At 41.0% G+C, this 25,699-nt stretch overlaps 1 protein-coding gene across 1 annotated transcript in view; it reads left to right on the top strand.

Annotated features, from left to right (window-relative positions):
• Positions 1 to 25,699, top strand: part of LOC126188563 (E3 ubiquitin-protein ligase MYCBP2-like) — a 215,363-nt gene that overhangs the window by 100,361 nt on the left and 89,303 nt on the right. The window contains exons 13-15 of the mRNA XM_049930164.1: positions 13,890 to 14,047; positions 15,213 to 15,416; positions 20,385 to 20,497. Coding sequence (XP_049786121.1) covers positions 13,890 to 14,047; positions 15,213 to 15,416; positions 20,385 to 20,497 — 475 coding nt within the window. The remainder of the gene's footprint in view (positions 1 to 13,889; positions 14,048 to 15,212; positions 15,417 to 20,384; positions 20,498 to 25,699) is intronic.

Raw genomic sequence — 25,699 nt, 5'->3', positions numbered from 1 at the left:
TGTTGGCCCTGTGTGCCTTGGTCGTATGCAGTCCTGATTGTGGCGCTCACCTGCACGGCGCCAAACACGCATACGACCATCATTGGCACCAAGGCAGAAGCGACTCTCATCGCTGAAGACGACACGTCTCCATTCGTCCCTCCATTCACGCCTGTCGCGACACCACTGGAGGCGGGCTGCACGATGTTGGGGCGTGAGCGGAAGACGGCCTAACGGTGTGCGGGACCGTAGCCCAGCTTCATGGAGACGGTTGCGAATGGTCCTCGCCGATACCCCAGGAGCAACAGTGTCCCTAATTTGCTGGGAAGTGGCGGTGCGGTCTCCTACGGCACTGCGTAGGATCCTACGGTCTTGGCGTGCATCCGTGCGTCGCTGCAGTCCGGTCCCAGGTCGACGGGCACGTGCACCTTCCGCCGACCACTGGCGACAACTTCGATGTACTGTGGAGACCTCACGCCCCACGTGTTGAGCAATTCGGCGGTACGTCCACCCGGCCTCTCGCATGCCCACTATACACCCTAGCTCAAAGTCCGTCAACTGCACATACGGTTCACGTCCATGCTGTCGCGGCATGCTACCAGTGTTAAAGACTGCGATGGAGCTCCGTATGCCACGGCAAACTGGCTGACACTGACGGCGGCGGTGCACAAATGCTGCGCAGCTAGCGCCATTCGACGGCCAACACCGCGGTTCCTGGTGTGTCCGCTGTGCCGTGCGTGTGATCATTGCTTGTACAGCCCTCTCGCAGTGTCCGAAGCAAGTATGGTGGATCTGACACACCGGTGTCAATGTGTTCTTTTTTCCGTTTCCAGGAGTGTATGTTTATTTCTTAAGAGTAGCAGGTAGGAAGTATATGAAAAAACTTTTGATTTGAATATATTTATTCACATTACATAATCTTTTCCTGATTATAGTTACTGTACAACAATAAAGGATTACATAGTGGTTCCTCTCAGAACCTTGCTGGCCTAGCCAAAACTATTCATTTACAGTTCAACCTTTTGGGCAGCAACCAGAATGAGGACTAAGGAGGTATGCAGTGCACACACCACTTGGATGATAAATAAAATGCATCCATACAATATTCTGTTACATTTTATGAAAACTGTTTTCTATTGTGTCAATACTCTCAAAATATTTGGGTCACTCGTGTACATTCAGTTAAGTAATTACTTTGAAAAACATGCCATTTTATGCAACAGTCAATATGAATTTCAGCCTTGTGAAAATACTACTCCAGCTGTTCCAGAAATTGTTGACCAAACTTTAACTGCGTTCAAAAATAAGAAGATGGTGTCTCTTGTTTTGTGAAATTCAAGTAAAGCTTTTGACTGCATTCCTTGTAACATATTACTGACAAAATTGTAGTATTGTGGTGTACAGAAATCTATGTTGGCGGTAACTTCTTCCTACATGACCAACAGAAGACTGTTTGTCTGAATTAGAAGTAGACATTCCCCCCTTAGTAGAAATCGGCACAGGTGTACCACAGGGCTTAGTCCTTGTCCCCTGCCCTCCCCCCTTTTTTTCATTGTGGCTATCAATGACCTGCCCCATTGTGCATCACAGTCTGTAATCTGCAATGTTGATGATTCAGCTTTACTTTCTTCGCATCATGAGATCCCAAGCCTTAATAAGATCTTGCAAGAAACTCTTGACTGCACTGAACTTGTTTGCAGCCAATAAACTTGTCTGTAATCCAAACAAAACTCGAAACCTTATGTTCAGCTTGACTAAGGAGATAGAAAATACATGTGCCAAACTTTTAGGAATACATATTGATGCTAGACTCAGTTGGGAAGAATGTATCAATCAAGTCTGTAAAAAGACCTCACAAATATCTGATATGAAAACTGAGAGAAATATCCAGTAATAATTATATCTGTATGGCATACTTTGGGCTCTTTCAGTCACACGTCTCATTAGGCCTTCTCATATGGGGACATACTCCTCATATGAGCAACATTTTTAAAGTCCAAGAAAAAGTTGTCTACATATTACAAGGCTGGCCCTAAAGAGCACTGTCGCTCTCTTTTTACCTGGCTTAAGCTGTACGTTTGTGAGTCTGCACTCTTCGTCAAGAACAGCATTAAGGAATGTATTTTAAGGGAAACAAGACACAAACATTACAGTAGAAATAGGCAAAAATTGACATCAAGGCACAGACTAGCTATAACAGGAAACTCCCATAAAGTAAATGCCCTCAAAATTTTTAACAAGTTGCCTCTCACTACTCGATTCTTGGCTTTCAAAAAATTCAAAACAAAATTGTATGACTGGCTGACAAAAAACCCATTAACCATTGTGAAAGACCTCTATGATATGGACAATATTGACATTAACATTTAAAATTATTGCTGTGTATAAGATAGTTAATCTGTACATGAATTGTAAAGATTAATTGTAATAATTTATGTGCAACTGTTGCTTGATATTACCTGATACTATCAAGTAAGCCTATTCTAAGTGTGTGGTCAATGGCTATGAAAAATTGTGATTCTGATTCTGGTTCTACTAAAACATGTGAAATGCAATCTAGCTAGTGTGAATAACGCACTGCATCAGTATCTTATTCAAAGCTGTATGACAAGTAACATTAGCATAGTTCAGTAGAGAAACTATACTAAAGTCTTATAAAACAAATGATGAGGCAAAAATTGTGAGCCTTACAAGGAGCATAGATACTACCTTGACCTAGAATAAATAAGGCTCTTCACCTTTCTAAGGAACTATTAGGCTGTGATACATTTAATCAACCACAACTAACTTGGCATCAGTTTTAAGCAATACAGACATGTTCTTCCACTGTGTTGTAAGGCACAAATGCAAGCTTCTGCATAGTTTCATCAAAAATAACAGAAAACAGCATTCGCACCAGGTTTCCAGCACTAGCTCTTTTTGTTGCAGTACTACACACATGCAGATATACAACCACACAGACACCCAAATGCGCACTCCTGTGGCCATGGCAAGACTCTTGCATTTGGATGTCTGCTGTGGCCACGCAGTTGCGGGTACACATGGGGGGCATGCAGGGCACTTCCCCTCCACTTGCGGGGCTGCCCGCATTGCCACCCGCGTAGCCCCCGCCAGTCAGCCTGCATGCTATTTGTTTGTTTCTTTCATCAGTTGACTCAACTGAATCGAGTTATCAAGTACTTGTACTTTCCTATGTAGCACGCACATCTGCGTTATATTTTATATGTTTCTGCCTGGCACATAGATAGCTAACACATACCTATGAGAAAAGTTGCAGCCATTCTAGTGATCTAAATACATTATTCTGTCTGCCATTGGTTCAAGAAAAGTTGCGAATATTCTACTGTTTTGTGATTGAAAACAGAGTAATGGGAGAGATTCTTCAATACAAGCAAACGAGCATAAAAACCCTTAATGATCGTGATTCTCTTATGCAAGTGTTGTCTGTTTGTCCTAAATCTGACTATCCTACTTTGCACATGCGGTACAAAATGTTTGCTTGTCTATCTGCATCTGTTGCTACAATAGAAAGAAATTTTTCAACATTGCGGCCTACAAGGACATGACTGAGGTCGACAATGAAAGAGGATCGACTTAATGGCTTAGCTCTGTTGAACACTCACCCTCACATTTATTGTCCTATTGATAAGGTAATTAACCAATTTGCTAGGAAGAATAGGTGCATAGAATTCACCATTTAAGGAAGAGAACCACAATTGTAACTTTTTTATGTCGTAATATGGCATTGTCTTGTGTATGTGCAAATAAAACTTCCTTAAACTTTGCATGTGATTTGATTAACTTTTTTTAATGGTAAAGGTGAAGATAGCTCAAGATATCCTTAGTGACCCCTCCATGAGTTTTTTCTGTATCTGCCACTGTGGCCACGGGAGTGTGTGTTTGTGTTTCTGTGTGGTTGTGTGTTGAATTTGTGTATTGTTGCTAGAAAAAGAGTTAGTACTCAAAAGCTATTGTGAATGCTGTGTCCTGTTGTTTGTTTCTGTGTTCCACACATTGATCCACTACAGATGAGTGGTTGCCTTTCCCTTGTTTTATGTATTACTCCAGCCAGGAATTACCATTATTATTATTTGTTTAAAATAACGGGCATAAATGTTTTGAGCAGTGTAAGGCATGAAAGCAGAAGCATGTATATTCGGACTAATCCTACTTTGATGGTGACCAACAGTAACTGAACATGGTATGTAAGCACACATATATACAGCAATAGTCTTATTTCTGTGGTTTCACAATTTGTACTTTGAAATTTTTCTCTGGAGAGCAAGAACACATTTATAGTAAGCTGCTTGTCATCTGTTCATGAGTTGATCAGTTTTGACAAAGCTTGTTACCCTGTATGGTTTGGATATTTGGACAGTTATATTGGTATTACATGATGTGTTCCTTTCCCTTGTCTATTTAATACCTGTACAGCAATGAAGGACTCAGTTGTGGTTCCTCTTGGAATCTCTGTACACATTAGCTGATTGTACACTAATACATCATGACAAATAGTTTCTTCGACATACAAATGGCCATATTGTGCAATTTATCTTATAATAAAATCAAATACTCAGGACAGTATTAGGGAAGAAGCAGAAAGGTTCAGTTACAATTCACTGCTGACATAATTTTCCAGAATTTTTGAGGTGATTTATTGTAGAATAGTATCTCATCTTAGCAACTATAGTCTCTTTAGCAAATCACAGTTTGGGTTTCAGAAGGGTCTCAGTATGGCCTTCACAGACCAAAATTACCCTCCCAACATTGCACTGAAACAGATCTCTTGTGCCTTATGTCTGCAGTTAGCCACCACTTCCCAAAGTCCCACTGTCCAGCCACAAAGGAGCACTCCCCTTCTGACTCAGTATCATCCAGGACTGGAGCAACTGAATCACATTCTCCACCAGGGTTTTTACTACCTCTCATCATGCCATGAAATAAGGAATGTCCTATCCACTATCCTTCCCACCCCTCCCCACAGTGGTATTCAACATCCCACTGAACCTACATAACATCCTCATCCATCCCTACTCTGCCCCTGCTCTCGATCCCTTGCCTCATGGCTCATATCCCTATAATAGACTAGATGCAAGATCCACCCACCACCACCTACTCCAGTCGTCACAAGCCTCACCTATCCCATCAAAGGTAGGGCTACCTGTAAAAGCAGTCATGTGACCTACCAACTATGCCACTACCACTGTGCTGCATTTTACAGGGTCATGACAACCAACGAGCTGTCTGTCCGCATCAATGACCACTAACAAACTGTGGCCAAGAGATAGCTGGACCATCCAGTTGCTGAGCATGCTACCCAACACAACATTCTTCACTTCAGTGAAGAATGTTGCACAGCCTCAGCCATCCAGTTCCTTCCTACCAACATCAGATTTTCTGAATTGTGCAAGTGGGAACTTCTCCCTGCAACATATCCTACATCTTGATAACTCCCCTGGCCTCAATCTTCATTAGTCACTATCCTTCACCCATCTGTTCCCTGTTCCCACTCCAGCACCACACAGCCTTCTGTTCCAGCAGTGTACCCACAGTTATTTTACTTCTCTCCTTTTCTGCTCCTCTGCTTCCTTCACTCATCCTCCTCTCCCCCCCTGCCCCCCCCCCCCCCCTCCCGCCCCCAAACACCACCCGTCTGATCTCCTGATTGCACCTTGCGCCACTATATGCTCCCACAAGTGGCACTTCAAAGGCCCACACCCCTACCCTTCTATCCTTCCCCTCCCCACCCCAGCGTCTCCTTACCCCCACCTTCCTGATTGCTTCCCCCATCGTACACTGTTGCTCGCAGTCCAGCCTCAGCAGCCAGAGACAGTGGTCATGTGTGTGTGAATTGTGCTTGTGTGAATATGTGTGTGCGTGTGTGTGTGTGTGGGGGGGGGGAGGGACTGCGCTCACTTTGTGTGTGTGTGTGTGTGTGTGTGTGTGTGTGTGTGTGTGTTTTGTCTACTTCAGAAGAAGGCCTTTTGGCTGGAAGCTCTCTTGTTTAGCAGTCTACTTGTTGTGCCTGTCTGTAACTCAACATCTCCACTATATGATGAGCAGCAATCTATTATTATTTCATTCTGGATTTTCCATTGTTTGATTTTACTCATCATCTACTAGATAGGTATGTCACTCTACATAGGAAAAGTGGGAAGGATAAATGTAGATAACTGCAAGCCAATATTATTGTAACTGTGTTTTCAATTTTTTAAATCAGAGAGTAGTTGCCTGTCTCACTAAGGACTTCCAGCATTGTTTAAGAAATGGCGAGGACTAGGCTGTTCTTAATTTCCCTAAATCAATAAAGATAATTGCCAGAATGTTTTGTTAAAAAAGACATGGCTAATTTTCTTGTCATTTTACAGTATTCACAGTCTCATGAAAGAGCAGAGCAATTTAAAATGTAAGGCCTTACAACTTCTATTCCCTGTGTAAATTCTCTAAGTCAACTTACTCTTTTTTTTACAACAGTCTTTCAACATGTTTGATGCTGTCCTCTATCTTCTCTATCTCATGCTAATATTTCATCCCTTGAAGCTACTGAAGAACTACACCTGACATCTTCTGCTGTCTGTTTTGCCTATTTTAGTCTTTGTTATGCATCTACTATTTTCCCCTTTAATGATCCTAAGTTGGCACTTTATTATCTAAACTGAAGCTACAATACCGTCTTTTCATGTGAATAATCCGATACCAGAGGACGTTGAAATTTTTTACGAACTTTTCAATTGTTGCAATTTCCTTATCCTGTTTTGAAGCTGTTGAGGACATATTGTATGCTTAGAATGCAAGATTATGAAGACTCTGGAAAACCAGTCTTGCTTATACTTTTATGTTTAATTTAAACAAATTTAAATAAAAACATAATTATGAAAATTAACATAAATTATATTTCACAATGAATTTATACTTTTCATTGTGCACAAACATCACTGTTTGTGTTTAGATCCTTGCAAATATTTCAAAATTTATCTATGCTATATTATTTTCTTAGGTCATGTGATGGCACCAAGTGATGTGAACATTCTATTGAAACGTAGGCTTGATGTAGAAGAGTTGTTTTCTGCTTGATGTAACTGTTGTTAAGATTGAGTCTAGGTTGGGATGTAGTATGTATAAACTTTTCTTTGTGGTTCCAAAACAGATATTTCAATGTCATTATACATGAAAACATCATAATAAATCAAAAAGCCAAGAGTAAAAAATTAGTTTTCAGTCTTCTCAAAAAACTCATACCTGAATTATAGAAAGCTTGGATCAGTTATTACAGCTCCTAGATAATTACTGCCAATGAAAGATAAGTGTCACAACATCATATATCACTCTCTCAGAGGATTTTATTTAATGTACAACATTAGTAATGATTCACTATGATTGCTGTTAGTATTCTTGTTGATTACCATCTGCCATACCATATGAGGATGTTACACCCTCTACTACTCCTTCTAGTGCCAAATTAATTCTCCTTGGCCACTGTAACAGATTTCTCACTAACCTGTCCCTTCTTTTGGTGATGGTCTACCATAGATTCCTTTCCTCACTTATTCTTTGTAGTACTTTTTAATTTCATACTTTATCTGTCTATTGAATTTTTAACATTTTTTGATAGCACCATATTTCAAATTCTTCAAGTTTCTTCTTTGGATTTCTAATGGTTCACATTTCACTTCAATACAATTTCATGCTCCAAAGGTGCCATTTTTGGGAACTACTTCTTCAGTTCCATACTAAATCTGATACCTATAGTAACATATTGTCTCCATACGCTCCACCCAGCAGTTTCCACCCTCTATGTGCTGTCACCTCCTCCCCTTTCTTGTCTTCCACCCTCTTTGTTTGCCGTCCTCTGCCAACGCACCCACCCATATTTCCGCAATCCTCTCCTTTTTCACTCCATTTCCCCGCCTCCCTGCCCCACAACCTCCTGATTCTGTGCCTGTTGGCATTCTAGTTCCCACACACTTCACCAGAGTGTTCTTCCCTCTTCCTATCCCCTCCAGATTGCTGCTTCCATCCCAAGTGATAGTTGCACTCTGGGTTAAGCTGCCAGAGTTTGCGGTCACGTGTGCATGAGGTGTGCTCGCTTGTGTGAATGAATGGTGCGTGTTACTCTGTTTCTCTTCTTCTGGTGAAGCCTGTGGCTGATGGGCAATCTATCTTTTGCTACATTGTTGCTTTTATTAATGAAAGCATACTTTGACTCTATCAGTCCACCTTTGATGTCTTCCTTGCTTCTGCCATCCTGTGCAGTCTTCTTTTGAAGTTAAGAGAATTCATCCAGTACTTCCACTATTGTGTCAGTCCCTATTTTGATGTTAGGCAAGTCATTTTTCTTTCTGCTACTCTCCATCACTAATGTATTTTTCTTGTTTATGCTTAAGCCATATTCTGTAACAGGTATGGTGTCTATTAATGTCAATTGATCTTTTAAATCTTCATCTTCTCTCACCAGAAGGGCTATGTTGTTTGCAAACCTTAGTGTTCAAATCTGCTCCACCTGACATTCATTCCTTTTCAGAAATTTTCCTTCACTTTCTACACTGATTTTTTTATATACAAGTTGAACAACAGTGATGATAATCTGCAACCATGCCTCACACCCATCTTGAACTTGTATTCAGAGGAATAATTTGATCAGTGTGTTGCTCATTGTTGTTCACCTCTTAACTACTTTCTGTTCACAATGATACTGACCTCTGTTACATCATTTGCTGCTATGGATGATGATGATGATGATGATGATGATGATGATGTTAAGCTACACTCATCTGACCGGAAATGCTCCCCCTCTTCACTCTTAACAGCTGCTGCAATTGCCAACAGAGTGAAGGATACAGTTTTAGGTCCTATAGGTTCTTCACTTGTCCATTATGGTATAATGCCAGTGCACGATGTTTCTATAGGAATGACAGGCTTAAGTCTCCACATAGCTTTTACCTCATCTGCCAGATCATTGTATTTGGTCGTCTTCTCATTGCAGATGATTTGAATAATAATTGGTGTAGATACAATGATGTCTTGGTGGAAGCCTTACTAATCACTGTTTTGTCAAGTTGATTAAAATGGATTGTGTTATTGGTTACTGAGCTCTGGTTCTAGTAAAATTTTAATTTTTTTGTTTTCTACCCCAGTGAGAACATTGTTAAGTTGTACATTTACATCTACACTCTGCAAACCGCTATCAAGTCCATGGCAGAGGGTACATCCCACTAGGACTTTCTTCCATTTGATTTATGTATGGAGTGTGGGAAGAATGATTGCTTAACTGCCACTGTGTGTGCTGTAATTAGTCTATGGGAGTGATACAGAGGGAATTGTAGTATTTTCCTGGATTCATAACAAAGTTGGCTCTAAAAACATTCCAAATAGGCTTTTATAGGATAGTTTGCATCTATTCTCAAGTATCTGCCAGTGCAGTTCTTTCATAACCTTCATAACACTATCCCATGAGAAAACAAATTTGTAAACATTCATGCTGCACTTCTTTGTATTCATTCAATATTCCTTGTTAGTCCTATTTGGTACAGGTCTCACAAACTTGAGCAATATTCTAGATTGTGTCGCACAAGTGATTTGTACTATGTAGACTAATTACATTTTCTTAGTATTCTACCACTGAAATGAAGTCTGCTACCTGCTATACTTACAACTTAACCTTTATGACATTTCCATTTCGTGCTACTACTACGTGTTGCACCCAGGTATTTGTATGAGTTTACAGATTCCAACTGTAACTTGTTGATAATGTAGTTGTAAGATACTAGATTTTGTTTTGTTTTTTTGTTTTGTGAAATACACAAGTATACTTTTCTGAACATTTAAAGTGAATTTCCTATCTCCTCACCAGTTTGAAATCTGATCAAAATCTGATTGGATATTTGTTCACCTTTATTCAGGCCATACTTCCTTATGGGTAACTGAATTATCAGTGAAAAATCTGAGGCTACTATTACTATTATCTGCAAGATCATTAATATGTAACATGAACAGTAGGGGCTGTAACACACTTCCCTGGACACACCTGAGATTACTTTACGTCTATAGATTACTCTTATTTTAAGAAAGCATGCTGTGTCTTCCCCACTAAGAAATCCTCAATCTAGTCACAAATCTTGCTTGATAGTGCATATGACCATATTTTTGATAATAAGCAAATGTGCCTTACTGAGTCTTTCAGACATAAAGAAACACTATATGTAGCTGACTACCTTGTTGCGTGCATGGCTTTCAGGATGGCATGTGAGAAAAGTGCGAGTTGGGTTACACGTGATCGATATTTTTGGAATCCATGGAGGAGGTCATTCTATTTGAGATACCTCATTACATTTAAGATCAGAATATGTTTTAAGGTTCTCCAACAAGAGGAAATAAAAAATACTCAATGGTAGTTTTGTGGATCACTTCTGCTGCCCTGGCAGTTTGGCATCAGTAGCTAGAGACTGGTCATGAGTGTGTGTGTCGAATATATGTGTGTGTGTGTGTGTGTGTGTGTGTGTGTGTGTGTGTGTGTGTGTGTGTGTTTTGTCTATTTCTGACGAAGGCCTAGTTGGCTTTATTCATGACGGTCTTTTTGTTGTGTCTGTCTGTGACAACATTTCCACTATATGGTGAGTAGCAACTATCCGTTTTGTAATATTGTTGCATTCCATCCTGAATTTTCCATTGTTTGAGTCTGCTGCTCTTTTTATAGATGGGTGTGACCTATGCTTTCTTTCAAATAGTGAGCACAGTTTTTGTGTAAAAGATCTTTAGTATATATCTAAAAAGAAAGATGATGAGACTTACCAAACAAAAGCGCTGGCAGGTCGATAGACACACAAAGATACACACAAAATTCTAGCTTTCGCAACTAACGGCTGCTTCGTCAGGAAAGAGGGAAGGAGAGGGAAAGACGAAAGGATGTGGATTTTAAGGGAGAGGGTAAGGAGTCATTCCAATCCCGGGAGCGGAAAGACTTACCTTAGGGGGAAAAAAGGACGGGTATACACTCGCACACACACACATATCCATCCGCATATACACAGACACAAACAGACATTTGTAAAGGCAAAGAGTTTGGGCAGAGATGTCAGTCGAGGCGGAAGACAGAGGCAAAGATGTTGTTGAAAGACAGGTGAGGTATGAGCGGCGGCAAATTGAAATTAGAAATTAGCGGAGATTGAGGCCTGGCGGATAGCGAGAAGAGAGGATATGCTGAAGGGCAAGTTCCCATCTCCGGAGTTCTGACAGGTTGGTGTTAGTGGGAAGTATCCAGATAACCCGGACGGTGTAACACTGTGCCAAGATGTGCTGGCCATGCACCAAGGCATGTTTAGCCACAGGGTGATCCTCATGACCAACAAACACTGTCTGCCTGTGTCCGTTCATGCGAATGGACAGTTTGTTGCTGGTCATTCCCACATAGAAGGCTTCACAGTGTAGGCAGGTCAGTTGGTAAATCACGTGGGTGCTTTCACATGTGGCTCTGCCTTTGATCGTGTACACCTTCCGGGTTACAGGACTGGAGTAGGTGGTGGTGGGAGGGTGCATGGGACAGGTTTTACACCGGGGGCGGTGTGAGAAAAGTTCTAAGGCTAGAGGGATTCCATGAAAATAAGTGTTTCATATTCTGACAAATAAGCTGAAAAAAACTGCATGATAGGTCCCTCACTGCTTTGTGCTCAACAGGGGAGTAGAAGTCCAGACAGTGAGTAAAAGATCGTACTCATAGAATAGCAGAGGCATTCAGTTGTTGACAGGCACATGAGAGAGAATGAAAACTTCTTTAGTTTTCAGAAGAAATCCTTTGACAAGCTAGAGTCCTACCTTGTGCTAGCTAGACACACAATGCTGCCGGGATTGCAATTCAGCAGATGGACTGTGTGAAGGAATGGGTCGGGTGTGGTGGATCGAAGGAGACAGAGTCGGGAGGCAGGAGTGGTGTTGGGGACGGGTAGCTAGCAGCTCAGAGGCAGGCAACAGGTGTGGAGGATAGGAATGCAGGAAGAAGGGGTGGAAGGTGCACAAGCTGGGCATGTGACACATAGACATTGGAGTCAGAGAGTTCATGCAGTGCACAATGATTGTGACATGGAGGCATGGATTAGGAGGGTGTGGCGTGAGAGAGGAAAGGATGACTGTTTGGTGGTGGATGTGGGAACAGTGGGTTAATGGAGACAGAGGACAGGAGGGTTATATGAATGAAGGATGTACTGTAAAGTTAACTCCCATCTGCGTAGTTAAGAAAAGCTGGTGATGGAGGGAAGGATCTAGATGGCGCTGGTTATGAAGCAGCCATTGAACTTGATCATGTTGTGCTCTGCAGCGAGTTCTGCCACTGGATGGTCACTTCTACTTTTGGCCACAGTTTGGCAGTGGCCATTCATTCCAATGGACAGCTAATTAGTGGTCATGCCCATATATAGTGCTGTGCAGAAGTTGCAGCAGAGCTGATACATGAAGTGGCTGTTTCTGCAAGTGGTCCTGTTTCTGATGATGGTGTAGGATAAACTTACAACAGAACTAGTGTCAGATGTGCTGGATAGGTAAATCCTACTAGTCTCACACATGGATCTTCTGTAAAGTTATGGCTACTAGGACACTGTGTTGGGAGTGAGAGTGGCATAGAGAAGGGACACCACTTTCAGAGGGGTGGGAAGGAGATTATATAGGATGTTCCTTACCTGGGCATGATGACACAGTTCAGTTGTTTCAATCTGGGTTGGTACTGGGGAATGAGGTGAGTATTCTTTTGCAACTGATTCTTGGGGAGTGGTTGGAGGATTAGAAGACGGGAGGGGGGAATATTGTGTGAGAAATAAATCAGTTTGCGGACTAAGTATGGAGGGAGGAGGGGTGCGGTAGTGCCAGTCTGCCTGTGAAGGTCTGTGCGAGCAGTATACTGGGAAATGGAGTTCTCATCACTGCAGATATGCTGTCCATGTGTGGCAAGGTTGTAGGGGAGCAATGTTTTGGCAAGGAAGGGGTGACAGCTTTCAAAATGCAGGGACTGTTGGTGGTTAGTGAGCCTTATATTTAGACATTGTAACTTTGCTGTAACTAAGATTGGATTATGATTGCCATGGAATTAACATTACAGAGAGAGTACCACATGGAAAAAGTGAATTGAATTCATTCAGTAACCGAACTGAAAAATGCACAAAACTCGACGTCAGTAGTTCCAGGCTGACCTGGTCATTCTCCAAGACATTGCTTGTTTTATGAATATTTAACTGGCTGAGAACACAAGCTTTCTCAGCAAAATTTGATAAAGAAATCCTCTGGCTTATCAGCTGCATTACAGGATTGTATTAATGCAATATTCCAACAAACTTCTGATGAAGTAAATTTGTTGAAACACTACTGTGTGCAGTTTCATAAAATAATTCCATTTTATGAATAAAAAACACAAACTGTTACAAATGTCACTATATGATTGTGTTCCTACGAACCGTGCACAATGGGAAGTGTACTGCTTCACCCAATGTGAAAACTATGTAGCAGCACTAGTTCTGATTATTGATGAACAAGGCCATGGTATTTGTGAAAAATAATGGAAGCATGATGAAACTAATTTCCTTACATAATGAGAACTAATTTAAATGGAAGTGAGTGCAACTATATCCACTAAAAACTGGAGAAAAGTAAACTGATTTTTAAAATTTGTTTGCAAATTAGAATTTAGTATTTTTTGATTCATTTATCTGATATTTGTTACATATGATTGATTAAATTGTTATTATTTTAAGCAGAAACAATCTGGTTTAGTTAAAATAACACTCTTAAATTTCACTTGTTTCACTAAAATCGCTAAAATGCGGAAAAATAGAGTTCTTTTATAGATAGATTTCTACTGTATTAAAACATTTACATACTATAATAACATTTCAATAACTTGCATTGTTGTGATGTATTTGGTATTCTTTCAGAGAATGTGGTTGTGGTGAGGGAGACTCAGGTTGTGCTGAATGTGGCTGTTGCCGCATATGTGCGCGAGAGAACGTGGACAATTCAGAACTAGCCATCCTAGGTCCAAGTGGAGCAGGCGATCTAGCTGGTATGATGAGGCTAGATCTTATCTTTGGAGGTGATGATCAGAACTTTTCCCCCCTTGCCAAACAATGTTCTTTTCCATTAGAGATGTTTCTCTCAGTTCTCCACGCCTTTTGCATTAATAAAAAACATTCATTGCTCCTTTTAGATGACATGTATTTCCAAAATGATTGTGCCTTTCTTGTGTTTTCTTGGCACATTTTATTGGTATATAGGACAGTAATGAAAACTTTGTCTCGGGTGTGAAGATTTCTCCATTATAGTCACAGTAAAATATCATAACACTGTTCCATTGTTAAATTAGTTATATAATTGTCTAGGAGTTTAAAATAAGCGGCAAGCAGCAAATATGATTTCTGGCATCATAAAAGATGCTGTTAGTCCATTTAATCCAGTTTTACTAAGTCAAGCAGATTGTGTAAGCCTGTTGTCCACAATTTTCACTTAAGAAATGGATACAAGGTTTACCATGCAATTTTTATGTGCTGCATGGCTGTGTGAAAGTTTCAGTTGCAGGAAACTGCGAAAGAGAAAGGCCCTTTGTGACAGTGTATTACAGTCTGTGTAATACCTTTAAGTACTGCATCCCATAAATATATTGAGTATTGTAGCAGAGCAATACTTTTACTAAATCACTCTGTTATAACGTACTGCATCCCATAAATATATTGAGTACTATAGCAGAGCAATACTTTCACTATATCACTCTGTTATAACATCTGTTCATACAAACTATCTCTGATCCTAACTTCCAAAGATAAAATAAACTTAAGTTTGATATTATTATGTGTTTTTAGATTTTAATCTCTGTCAAATGTATATTCTTGTAATTAAGATTACTCACATCAATTATCGATAAATTAAAACTATTTATGCACATTATTAAAAAAGTTTGTAATTTTGGGAAAAAAGTTTTGAATGTGAAAGAACATTATTGTTATGTCTTCATTCTGTATGCAATAATCTGAACTTTTCAAAACAGTAATGTAATCCCTACGTAATTTTACCTTTCACGTTATGAGAAGTGGTTTGGAAAGTTTGAATAAAATCAGTTCTATTCCTATAAATTGATTGTCATTAGACATGAAGTTCTGCCTAAAGAGTTTCATATAAAAAAGTGTCATCCTGAGTTGTTTGATATTCAATTGATTAAATTTACTTAAAATTTTATAATTCACATTAAATATGTTTTCCCACAGCAGGTCGACAAGGAGTGCAACTGCAGCAGCGTTTAGAAGAACGTCGTCGACGGCAAAGGAGTAAACAATCTGGTAAACAGCATGGATTGGTCTCTAGTTCAGCAAGCAGTTCTCGCACGAAAGGTTTAGGCTCAAGAGTATCCCCCGGCCCATCTGTCTCTGTTTCTCCAGCTGGGCTTAGAACTACCCATGCATCAATTGCAGGTTAGTGGACAGCACTGTTCACCTATCATGAATCAAGCTTACAGCTTCCATTGCATTCCTTAAAGGTCACATTCTTATTAGTATTGCAAGTGATGCTATCTCTGGCAGCTCAGGAAGTTCTGTCTGTACGTGTGTTGTGTAAATTGTAGGAGTCATGAGCTGAGTTTGCTGGTGGTGTTAGCATTCTATTATTGCAAATGCTCCAAGTGATTCAGTAAGTTTGAGATGGGGTTGAAACATAGTATGTTACAATGAATTGGGGTCTTGGCTTCTTTGATTAAACTGTAAAGACAGTATATACCCTCAGTTTCAAAATGAAATATATACTGACAAGGTAAATGTAGGCTAAGTCAAAACACATATAAATGTGCAACTTCTGAGACCTGTGTCACACTGTACTTGTTCATGCAAGCAAGTCCGTAACTGGCACCACTAATCCAAATAATTGAATTACTGTAATTTTGGATGGCATGATAAGATGCAATAACATCCATAAAATTAACTGTGTCTGCTTAACAGTTACCACTGAAGAGGATATTAACAGCACAATACACATATACACATTGTAGTTCATTATGTCTTTTATCATAAGGTAGAGTGGTTCCTTCAAAGGACTGAACTCCCATCACCCCATCTTTGTTTTATGTTTAGTAATTCCTTGAGCAAATAACAGGAACCTTGCACTCAGTTATGGGGTTGCGCACTAGTACTCTACTCATTGTAACAGACAGCTTATCAGTGGACATTGCTACTTAGAGCAGTTATCTCAGGAGTAGAGAAGTGCAGTATGTTAAACTACTGTAACATATTGTCACATATCATGACATAATATCAGATGACATAAATAAGCCAAAAGGACAATCTACCAATAAAAGGAAGAAGAAAAATAGGAAGATTATGGTTTTGTATTCTGGTGAAGGTTAGGTCACCAGAAACTGAACACAACTTCAGATTGGACATTATTGGAGAGGTCAATTGGCCATGTCCTTTCAGAGGAACCAGTGTGGCATATAATATAACTGATATAGGGAAATAAAAATCTGAATGGCTGGACAGGAATTTGAACCTTGCTCCATGTGAAAGTGAGTCTAGTGAATTAACCTTTTGACAACCTTGCTTTTCTTCTTTTCTTGGAGGACTGATTGTTTTCTGGTACAGAAGGGAGAATGGGGTGTGGGGGGGGGGGGGGGTGTTGAATATGATAAATATAATAAAACAAGTGAGTAATGCACAGTAGAGATGCCACATTATTAGTCTCTTTCAGCTGCAATTGAAATACTTCAAGACAAGGTTTCTGCATGTTCTCCTCTGCATCTGCATCTGCATCTACATTCATATTCTGCAGATCGCTGTAAAACACAAAGTGGATGTCAGAGGGCAGTCTCCATGATACCACATATTATGGTTTCTTCGTGTTCCATTTTTGTGTAGAATGCATAAGAATGACCCCTGAAATGCCTCTCTGTGTGTTGTAATTAGCATAATTGTGTCTTTTTTTTTTTTGCAGTCCCTATGATACAAAGGAGGGTGTATTATATTCCTCGTCTCCTCACTAACATTGATTCTGAAACTTTGTAAGTACGCTTTTTTGTGGTATGGTTGGCATCTTTCTTCAAACATCTGCCAGTTCAGATGTTTCAGCATTTCTGTGTTACTCTCCCATGGATCAGACAACCCTGTGACCATTCGTGCTACACTTCTTTGTACACATTCAGTATTCCTTGTTAGTCCGATTTGGCATAAGTCCTGCACACTTGAACAATGTTCTACGTTAAGTCAGACAAATGTATTGTGAGCAGTCTCCTTTGTAAACTGACTACGCTTTCTCAGAACCCTGACAGTGGACTGAAGTCTGCCACATGCTTTACTTATCACAGCCTGTAATTAATTTAGAGATAGAGCCGCTTCAGTTGTAGTAACTATTCATTCAAACCACAACCTGTTTCAGGGTCTTAAAATCACATCTTCATTTGTATGAAATTATTGTATTTAGTAACTCATAACATGTGATCAGGCCAGTCAGTGCAAGAGCTCCAACCACTGCATGTTGGTGGAAACTGTCCGCTGTCAATAGCCGCATAGTAGGAATGCCAACTACTACTGAGTGTAGGGCCACGCCAGAGTGGCAGGGAAGGGGGTGGGGTAGTAGGGTATGAGAGGGGAGAGAGAAGAATTAGCGCTACCTGGGAGAGCATGCAGGGACCAGAAGACATCAGACATCAAGTCAATGCTGTCAGATGGAGTGTCAGGAGTTTGTATGAGTGTGTGTGTGGGGGGGGGGGGGGGGGGATGAGAGGAGAAGAGAGGGGTAAAGACTGTTGGGTGTGTTAGCAGAGAGCAGCACACAGTGAGTGTAAGGGGAAGTGAACTGGGAGCAGGTGAGAGGACAGAGGGAGTGGAACCTGTTGAGTGGAGGGTGTGGAGACAGTAGATTATCAGAGGTTGAGGCTGAGATAATGTTAGGAGTAGTGAATGTGTTGTAAGGATAACTCCCATCTGCACATTTCAGAAAATCTGCTGGTGAAGGGGAGGATATAGATGGTCCAGGTTCTGAAGCAGCTGTTGAAATCTAGTAGTTATGTTCAGCTGCATTTTGTGCCACAAGGTAGTCTGCTTTGCTCTTGGCTGCAGTTTGGTGGTGGCCAGTCATCCTGGTGGACAGCTGTTTTGCAGTCATACCAACATGTGTCAGCACAGCTGGCATATGACATGTGTCCTCCGCCACACACCGTTGGATGGCTTGCGGAGTATAAATGTAGATGTAGATGTAGACTGTTTTCATCACTGGGCCAGTCTCCGATGAGGTAGGATAAGCCTGGGACAGGACTGGAATAGGAAGTGCTGGCTGGGTGCATTGGGCAGGTCTTGTACTGAATCTTCCACACAGATATGATCCTTGAGATTGGGAGTGGATTATGTAAGGACTTTGGTGCTTTATGAGTGGTGGGAAGGATCTTGTGTAGAATGTCCATCATTTCAAGGTGTGATGATAGATCATCAAAGCCGTGATGAAGGATGTGATTCAGTTGTTTTGTCCAGTCTGGGCTTATACTGGGTTTTAAAGGGAGTGCTCCTTTTTAGTGGTTCTTGAGGATAGTGGGAGGACTGGGAGTGTGTGGGGGGGATACTGTGTGGGAAATCTTTTTGCAGCCTTGGTCTGGGTGATAGTGCCTGTTTGTGAAAAACTGTGAGAGATCTTCATTGTACTGGACAAAGGAGTTCTTGTCACTGCAGATATGCCACTCACAGGTGGCCAGGTTGTATGTTTTTTTTTTTTGTGGAAGGGATAGCAGCTGTTGAAATGCAGGTACTGTTGGTGGATGGCGGGTTTAATCTGGGCAGAGGTATGGATAGAGCCTTCAGAGAGGAGGAGGCCCAGGAATGTGGCACTGGGTTGAAGAAGACCAGGTGAATGGGATGGGAGAGAAGGTGTTGGGTCTGTAAAGGAATGAGGATAGGATATCTTGGCCCTGAGTCCAGATCATGAAGATATTATCACTGAACCTGAACGAGACCAAGGGTTTGAGGTTTTGGGAGGCTAGGAAAGTGTCCTCTACATGGCCCATAAACAGGTTAGTATAAGAGGGTGCCATGGGGGTGCCCATGGCTGTGCCACAGATTTGTCTGTATACTTCCTCTTCAGAGGAGAAGTAGGTGTGTTTTAGGATAAAGTTAGTGTTGTGTATGAGGAATGAGGTGGTGGTTTTGGAGTTTGAAGGACCTTGGGAAAGATTGTGTTCAGTAGCAGCAAGATCATGGCATGAGGGATGTTGATGTATAGGGAACTGGGATCAACAGTGACAAATACAGATAGAGGAGGTAAAGAGGTTGGTTGGGTTTGTGTACAGTTGTTGAAGGAAGTGGTTGGTATCTTCAACATGGGAGGCTGTATTTAGGGTAGTTGGTTGGAGGTGTCAGTCAGTGAGAGCCAAAATTCTTTCAGTGAGGGTACGACAACCAATTGCAATGGAGTGCCAATGATTCTTGGGTTTTTTAGTTTTGGGGAGCATGTAGAATATCGTGTGAGATGTCATTGAGAAGAGGGTGGAAATAGATTCAGCAGAGAGGTTCTGGGAAGGGCCATAAGATTTAAGCAGGCATTGAAGGTTCTGCTGGACTTCTGGGATGGAGCCACTTTCTCAGAGTTTATAAGTGGAAGAGTCAGACAATTGGCAGAGACCTCCTTCCAGGTAGTAGGGAAAGCTTTATCTGCTGGTAGGATGATAAGGTGAGGATCAGTTTTGAGACTGTTTACAGCTGTCCTTTCTTCTGCTAAAAGGTTTGTGTTCTTAGGTAGAAACGTGAGGTTGCATGGTGAGGCCATATCAGAGGTAAGGTCAGAGGTAAGGAATTCCTGGAAGGTGACTTGGGGATGGTTATGTGGGAGGAGGAAGTCATGGTTGGATGGCGTTATGAACTGGGAGAGGCAGGGTTTAACATTGGGATTAGGTTGGCTTTGGTTGGAGGGATTGATGGCAAAGAAACATTTCCATTGAAGGGATTGGAAGATAGAGAGAAGATCTTTGACAAGTCCAACATGGTTCAAGTTGGGTACAGGGCTGAAGGTGAGGCTTTGGATAGGAGTAACTTTTCTGATTCAGAAAAATGTTAACACAAACACAAGCATCATCTCCATTGAGATACATCCCGGCAGCAACTTCTACTACTGAAAAGAATTCATGGCCCCTTTTGTGATGTGTATTGTTGAAAACTAAGAAGAGGCAGCTATTTCTTTAGTAGCCTGGCAACCATATAGCAGGTAAATTAAGCATATGAGTGCTGTTTTGTAATTTCATTACACTTACATTTATATGGCTGTTGAAACTTCGTGGTAGACTGTGGCGTGAACCTGTGATCTTTGGTTGCTGCAAGAAATGACTGTTTCCATTGTTTACATTTTTATTGTTATTTTTCTAATGTTTGATTATCCATTTACTGAATGGTAAGACTGTACTTTTGGGGTGACAGGTGAAGAACAAGCTGGGGGAAGTGATGCAGAACGAGAAGCAACTCGCACAGCGCAACTGTTTCCAGCACGTGTTGTTCTACCTTCCAGTCATGGAACATCAACTGTTGCACAGGCAAGTTTCTTTTGTAATCATAACTGTGTATCATTGTGTTCACCTGTGTAAATCTGTAAACTGTATATTTCAACCCTATTTTACATCAAGATTTTTTTTTTCTGTGTCAGTTATCTCTCTCTCTCTCTCTCTCTCTCTCTCACACACACACACACACACACACACACACACATATACACACACACACACACACACACACACACACACACACACACACACACACAGCTACAGCTACAAAAAAATTTAAAAATCATGTATTTTCTTATTGGCTCTGTTGCTGTCAGGTACATTCTTCAATCGCCAACCCCCAGATATTTTGACGTTTCTGTCAGTTTATCCTCATACTGTTTTATATCACTGAGATCCACGCAGTAAAGTATCATTTTGCCAATTGAATGACTTCCTCTGCTAAAGAGTAGTGCACATGTTTGTCATTTATAGAAATCAAGAATTGGAACTTCTAAAAATCAGATTGACTGTATAATAATTGAAGTACAAGAACACCATAAATGCAGACAAAATATAAGTCAGAGGGAAGCAGACCATAATTTAGATCACTTTCTTGTAAAGGCCAGACTCAAGTTCTATATAAAGAAGTAAATGGTACTCTTAAGTTAAATGAAATGAAATTAATGTCTCCAAACATGTCTGAACAATATGTTAAAGAAGATCAGATGCACAGTCTTAAAAGTAAAATGCAAAATGAAGATCATGATAATAAAAATGTCTGGACAGTTGTGAAAGAAAGTTCAATATTAGGACATGTTTATCAACTATAAAAGCCTTGGTTTGTTATTGATTGCTTGAATACTAATCAAAATGGACAGTTAATGAGGGACAAATTTATGCAAAAACCAACAGAAAAACTGAATTATTTCTAAAGAGAAACAGAAACTGACCAGGGAACTCCTTAAGAAAAAAAGAGAGTATAGAAATCACAAATTGCATGAGAATGAAAATAACCATCTCACAGACTCAGTAGGGTTGCCCCCTCCCCAAGAGCAGCAATACGTTTAAAACAGGAAATATAAAATTTTTTGGACTGTTGCTAACATACTGAAATACCACTTTACCAAGACAATGATATGAATTTGCCAACAGATGGAAAGAATAGTTTAACAAAAATTCTAAATGTTCCAGTGGCAGATAACTCACATAATACCAAATATAGTACTGCCCATCAAACTGTTCAAACTGTAGATGAATAGGATTTTTGAGCACAACACTAAAAATTTTGACAGATATGTTGCTACCAAGGATAAATTCCTATACTGATTATTCCCGAGATGATGACTAATATAGTGTTCAGGATGTGAGCACAATGTGTGGGTGTTGGAAGTGAGGCAGTTTGAAATAAAAGAGTGAAATACAGAAAATGTAGATATATTCTTAACAACGGGTTATGTAGGGCACATCCTGGGATGGGAGTAAAGGACAACTGCCAGTCTAGGTGGTTGAGTAAGTTAAAGCTGTATGAGCTCTTAGAGGTGGTGGTGCGCATGTGTGTGACTCTCTTGATGAATGAGGTCAGAGGAAGACAGGTTGAACACAAGGGAGAGTGTCTGCTCTGTCAGAAAACTGATCACAAGAGGGAGTTGCCCTACCTGCTAACCCACTGCCCCCTCCCAGCAAGCACACACATGGCTCATTTCCCATGTTTCCTATTGGCCATCTGAAAACCTGAGAGCTTAAAGGTGATAGAGAAATAAGCAAGGCAGAGATTACTAACCAAACAGTGCACAAGAGTTAACAAGAATTGAAAGTGAAGTACATTATATGTGTAGATATAGAAGGCAGAGAAAAATAGACAGATCAGAAAATAAAATATACAGAAAACTAAAAGGGACTGAAGAAAGGAATAGTTACTGAGAAGAAATGTTGGGTTTGAAGAATTGAGGCCAGGTGAGTTGCAAGAACCATGGACATGTTGTAACGCCAGTTTTCATCTGTGGAATTCTTAGAAACTGGTGTCAGGGAGAAGAATCCAGATGGCACATGTGGTGAAACAGGCACCAATGTCACCACTATCATGTTGGAGTTGTACACCATCTGTCTATACCCATTCATCCTAACTGATGATTTGGTGGTTGTTGTACCAATTTCGCAAGTTGTGACATAGTCGTGGATTAAAACAGTGATCCAGGAACTTGTTATAACTAGGAATAACGCAATAAATATTTCACCATTCTTTGGTTTATTGACACAATACTGTTATAAATAATTCTGCTACCAAGCACCAAGTTGTAGATGGACACTTTATGGAAAATTACATAAATTGATGGTGATTATACCAATGTCCAGGAAGTGCAAGTGCAAGTGAAATGCAGAATTCCAGCAGAGATCTCAAGTCCATTGACATACTAAGCCTAGTGAATGATGAAGTGCAGTGCTGGATGATTGTTACTGGAATTCAGACTGGTTGCCGGTCAAATCCTTTTGCCTACCTAAGGTCCCAGGGTGGGACTTGGAAGCAGGCAGTGGTGTTGCTGGCCATCGCGTCAGCATGAGGAAGCGCAAGAGGGTCTGGGGCTGCTGTCTGTGGGAAGTTCCACTGGACTTTTGCCTTCAACAGGTATGGACATGTAACTGCTCAAAAAAAGTTAGTGATGCATTGGTGGAGTGATCCTGGAGGTGTTTCGTCATCTGAGTTTTGAAAGTGTGGACCATCCTCTCGGCTTCTCCACTCGATTGTGGATAGATGAGGTGCCTTGGAATGTGGTGAATGCCATGCTGGGCATAGAAACCATGAAAGTCCTGGCTATAGAATTATGGACCATTGTCAGTTACAAGCTCTTCCGGCAGACCTTCAATGGCAAAAAAAAATTTTTAGGCTGTGATCGTGTTTGTGGCTGACATGGCATTACATCGGACAATGTAAGAAAATTGGGAGTAAGTGTCAACCACTGTCTAGAATATGGTGTTAAACACTGGCTTGGCAAAATCAGTGTGTACCGATTTCCAAGAGCGAGCACATCGTGGCCAAGAAGCAAGTGAATGTCGTGGGGCTGCCTGCTGGCTTTGGCAGGATGGACATGTTTGGCTGAGTCAATCAATCTCCTAGTTCATGCCCAGCCAGTAAGTAAACCTATGAGCCAGGAGTTTAGTTCAGGATAACACCAGTGACCTTGGTGCAATAAGAAGACTAACGAATGACTACCCGTGGATATCCCTCATCAGAAACAAGTAGAATTACTCCATCGATCAACATGAGCTGTTGGTGGGCATTAAAGAACTACAGAATGCAGCTGAACCCTTGGGAGGTTGTTGTTCGGACCTTCCATGAAGTACATGACTCTGGACTTGTTGGAGTACTTTGTTTCTACCAATTGCATATGCGAACTGGGAGCTGGTAATGGGAAAAGAATCTGTGGCAGCATCTACTTCTTCATCAATGTGAAAACACAGGATTTCTTCTTTGTTGAGCTCTGAATCAGGTCCCTATGGAAGGCAGAATAGGGCATCAGCATTTGCATTCTCAGTTGTGTTGCAGAAGTGAATCTCATACTGGTAGCATGCCAAAAATAAAGTCCATTGCCAGAGGTAGTGGGCAGTCCTGTCTAGAATCTTCACTGCTGGATTGAATAAAAAGATCAGTGGTTTATGGACTGTGACAAGGTGTAACTTTGTTCCATAAACAAAAACGTGGAATTTTTTTAATGCGAAGATGATAGCCAGTGCTTCTTTTTCTATTCCGGAGAACCTGCATTGGGTTCAGTCAATGTTATCGACGCATAGGCTAAAGGGTGCTCAGAGCCATCCACCTCCATGTGTGCGAGGACCACTCTGACACCTGTATCAGATGCGTCCGTTGCAATAACTATCTGCTGTGTTGGACCAACATCAGGGATTTATGATATGCATAAGCTAAATGGCCATTGGTATAACAGTTTTGAAAATAGACCCATCTGTCAGGAAAGTCTTCACGTTGATGTTCTTTAAAATAATCCAGACATAGCAGCAATAGTTTTGGTATCCAAGACCGGTTTGATTGGCTCGAGCGGGGTGGTGGACGTTGTTGGTTAATGATATGGAGTCCTGCGTGTACAGTTGCTGCATCAAAATTGCCATTAGTGTGGCCATTTGCTGCTGGCTTGGATGTGTTTACATTAATGGCTGCCATGTCAATCCATGACTTCATTTTCTTGCCTGATGCTCAGATCACTTCGAAGCTTTGTGCTATGTCCAAAACTTCGTCAAATGATGGGCCTTCGAGTTGAAGTGCCTCATGTTGGAAATCCCTGTCTGGGGTACCATGGATGATCATGTCCCAGATTGTTTCTTGTGTGTATAACTCCTTACTTTGAGGGGAACAAAATAATATTTTCGCCCTAAACCTTGCAACTCTGAAGCCCATTCTTTATGAGTCTGGTTTGGCTGTTTCTTGCATTGGTAAAATGCTACCCAGGAGGAAATAACATGGGTATGCCGCTGGTAATATTTAGTCAGCAACAAACAAATATTTGAAAAGGTAAGCTCTGAAGGCTTAGATAAGTGGGCCAGTTTACTCAGTAGCCGGTAAATGTCAGGTTTGGACCATGACATAAACAAAGATTGCATGAGGCTGGTGTCAGTTACCTCGAATGCATGGAAATGCTCCGGTAATCCTGATTCATAGGCTTCCTAATACTCTTAAAGTCTCATCAGAGGAAGGAAAAGCTTTGACGAAGTGGTTGGAGGGTGTTCAGTAGCAGCTTCTGGTTCTCATCCTGTTGATGAATAGGCTGCATTAGTAGAGCTTCCAATGTAGATGGTAGCTGGCTCATTGCCATTTTATTGTGTTATAACTAGGAATAACCCAATAAATATATCATTGTTCTATGATTCATTGACACAACACTGATACAAATAATTCTGTTAGCAACTGCCAAATTATATAAATTGGTGGTGTTATACCAATGTCCAGGATGTCTGAATTCAATATCAAACAGCAGGTCCACTGCAGTGTAGCACTTCCGAATTGAGGAGTACAACTTAGTATAATGAGAACCGGCTTGTAGACGTCAGGAGTGGTATTAAATGAGGCTCCATAGTTAATAGAGCCAGCGGCTGGGGTCGCTACATATTCTGGGTAGCTACTCGCTGAGTGTTATGGGTAGCCAGTCACTGTGTTTTGAAGCACATGTACGTGAAGGCGGCCTGCAATGTTAGCAGTGGGCCACGCATGGAGAAGTGCAGCCAATGATGCATTTCTTGACTGTGCGT

Source organism: Schistocerca cancellata, chromosome 5, assembly GCF_023864275.1.
Source record: "Schistocerca cancellata isolate TAMUIC-IGC-003103 chromosome 5, iqSchCanc2.1, whole genome shotgun sequence".
NCBI classification, from domain to species: Eukaryota; Metazoa; Arthropoda; class Insecta; order Orthoptera; family Acrididae; genus Schistocerca; species Schistocerca cancellata.
This window is presented reverse-complemented; position numbering and strand designations above follow the sequence as displayed.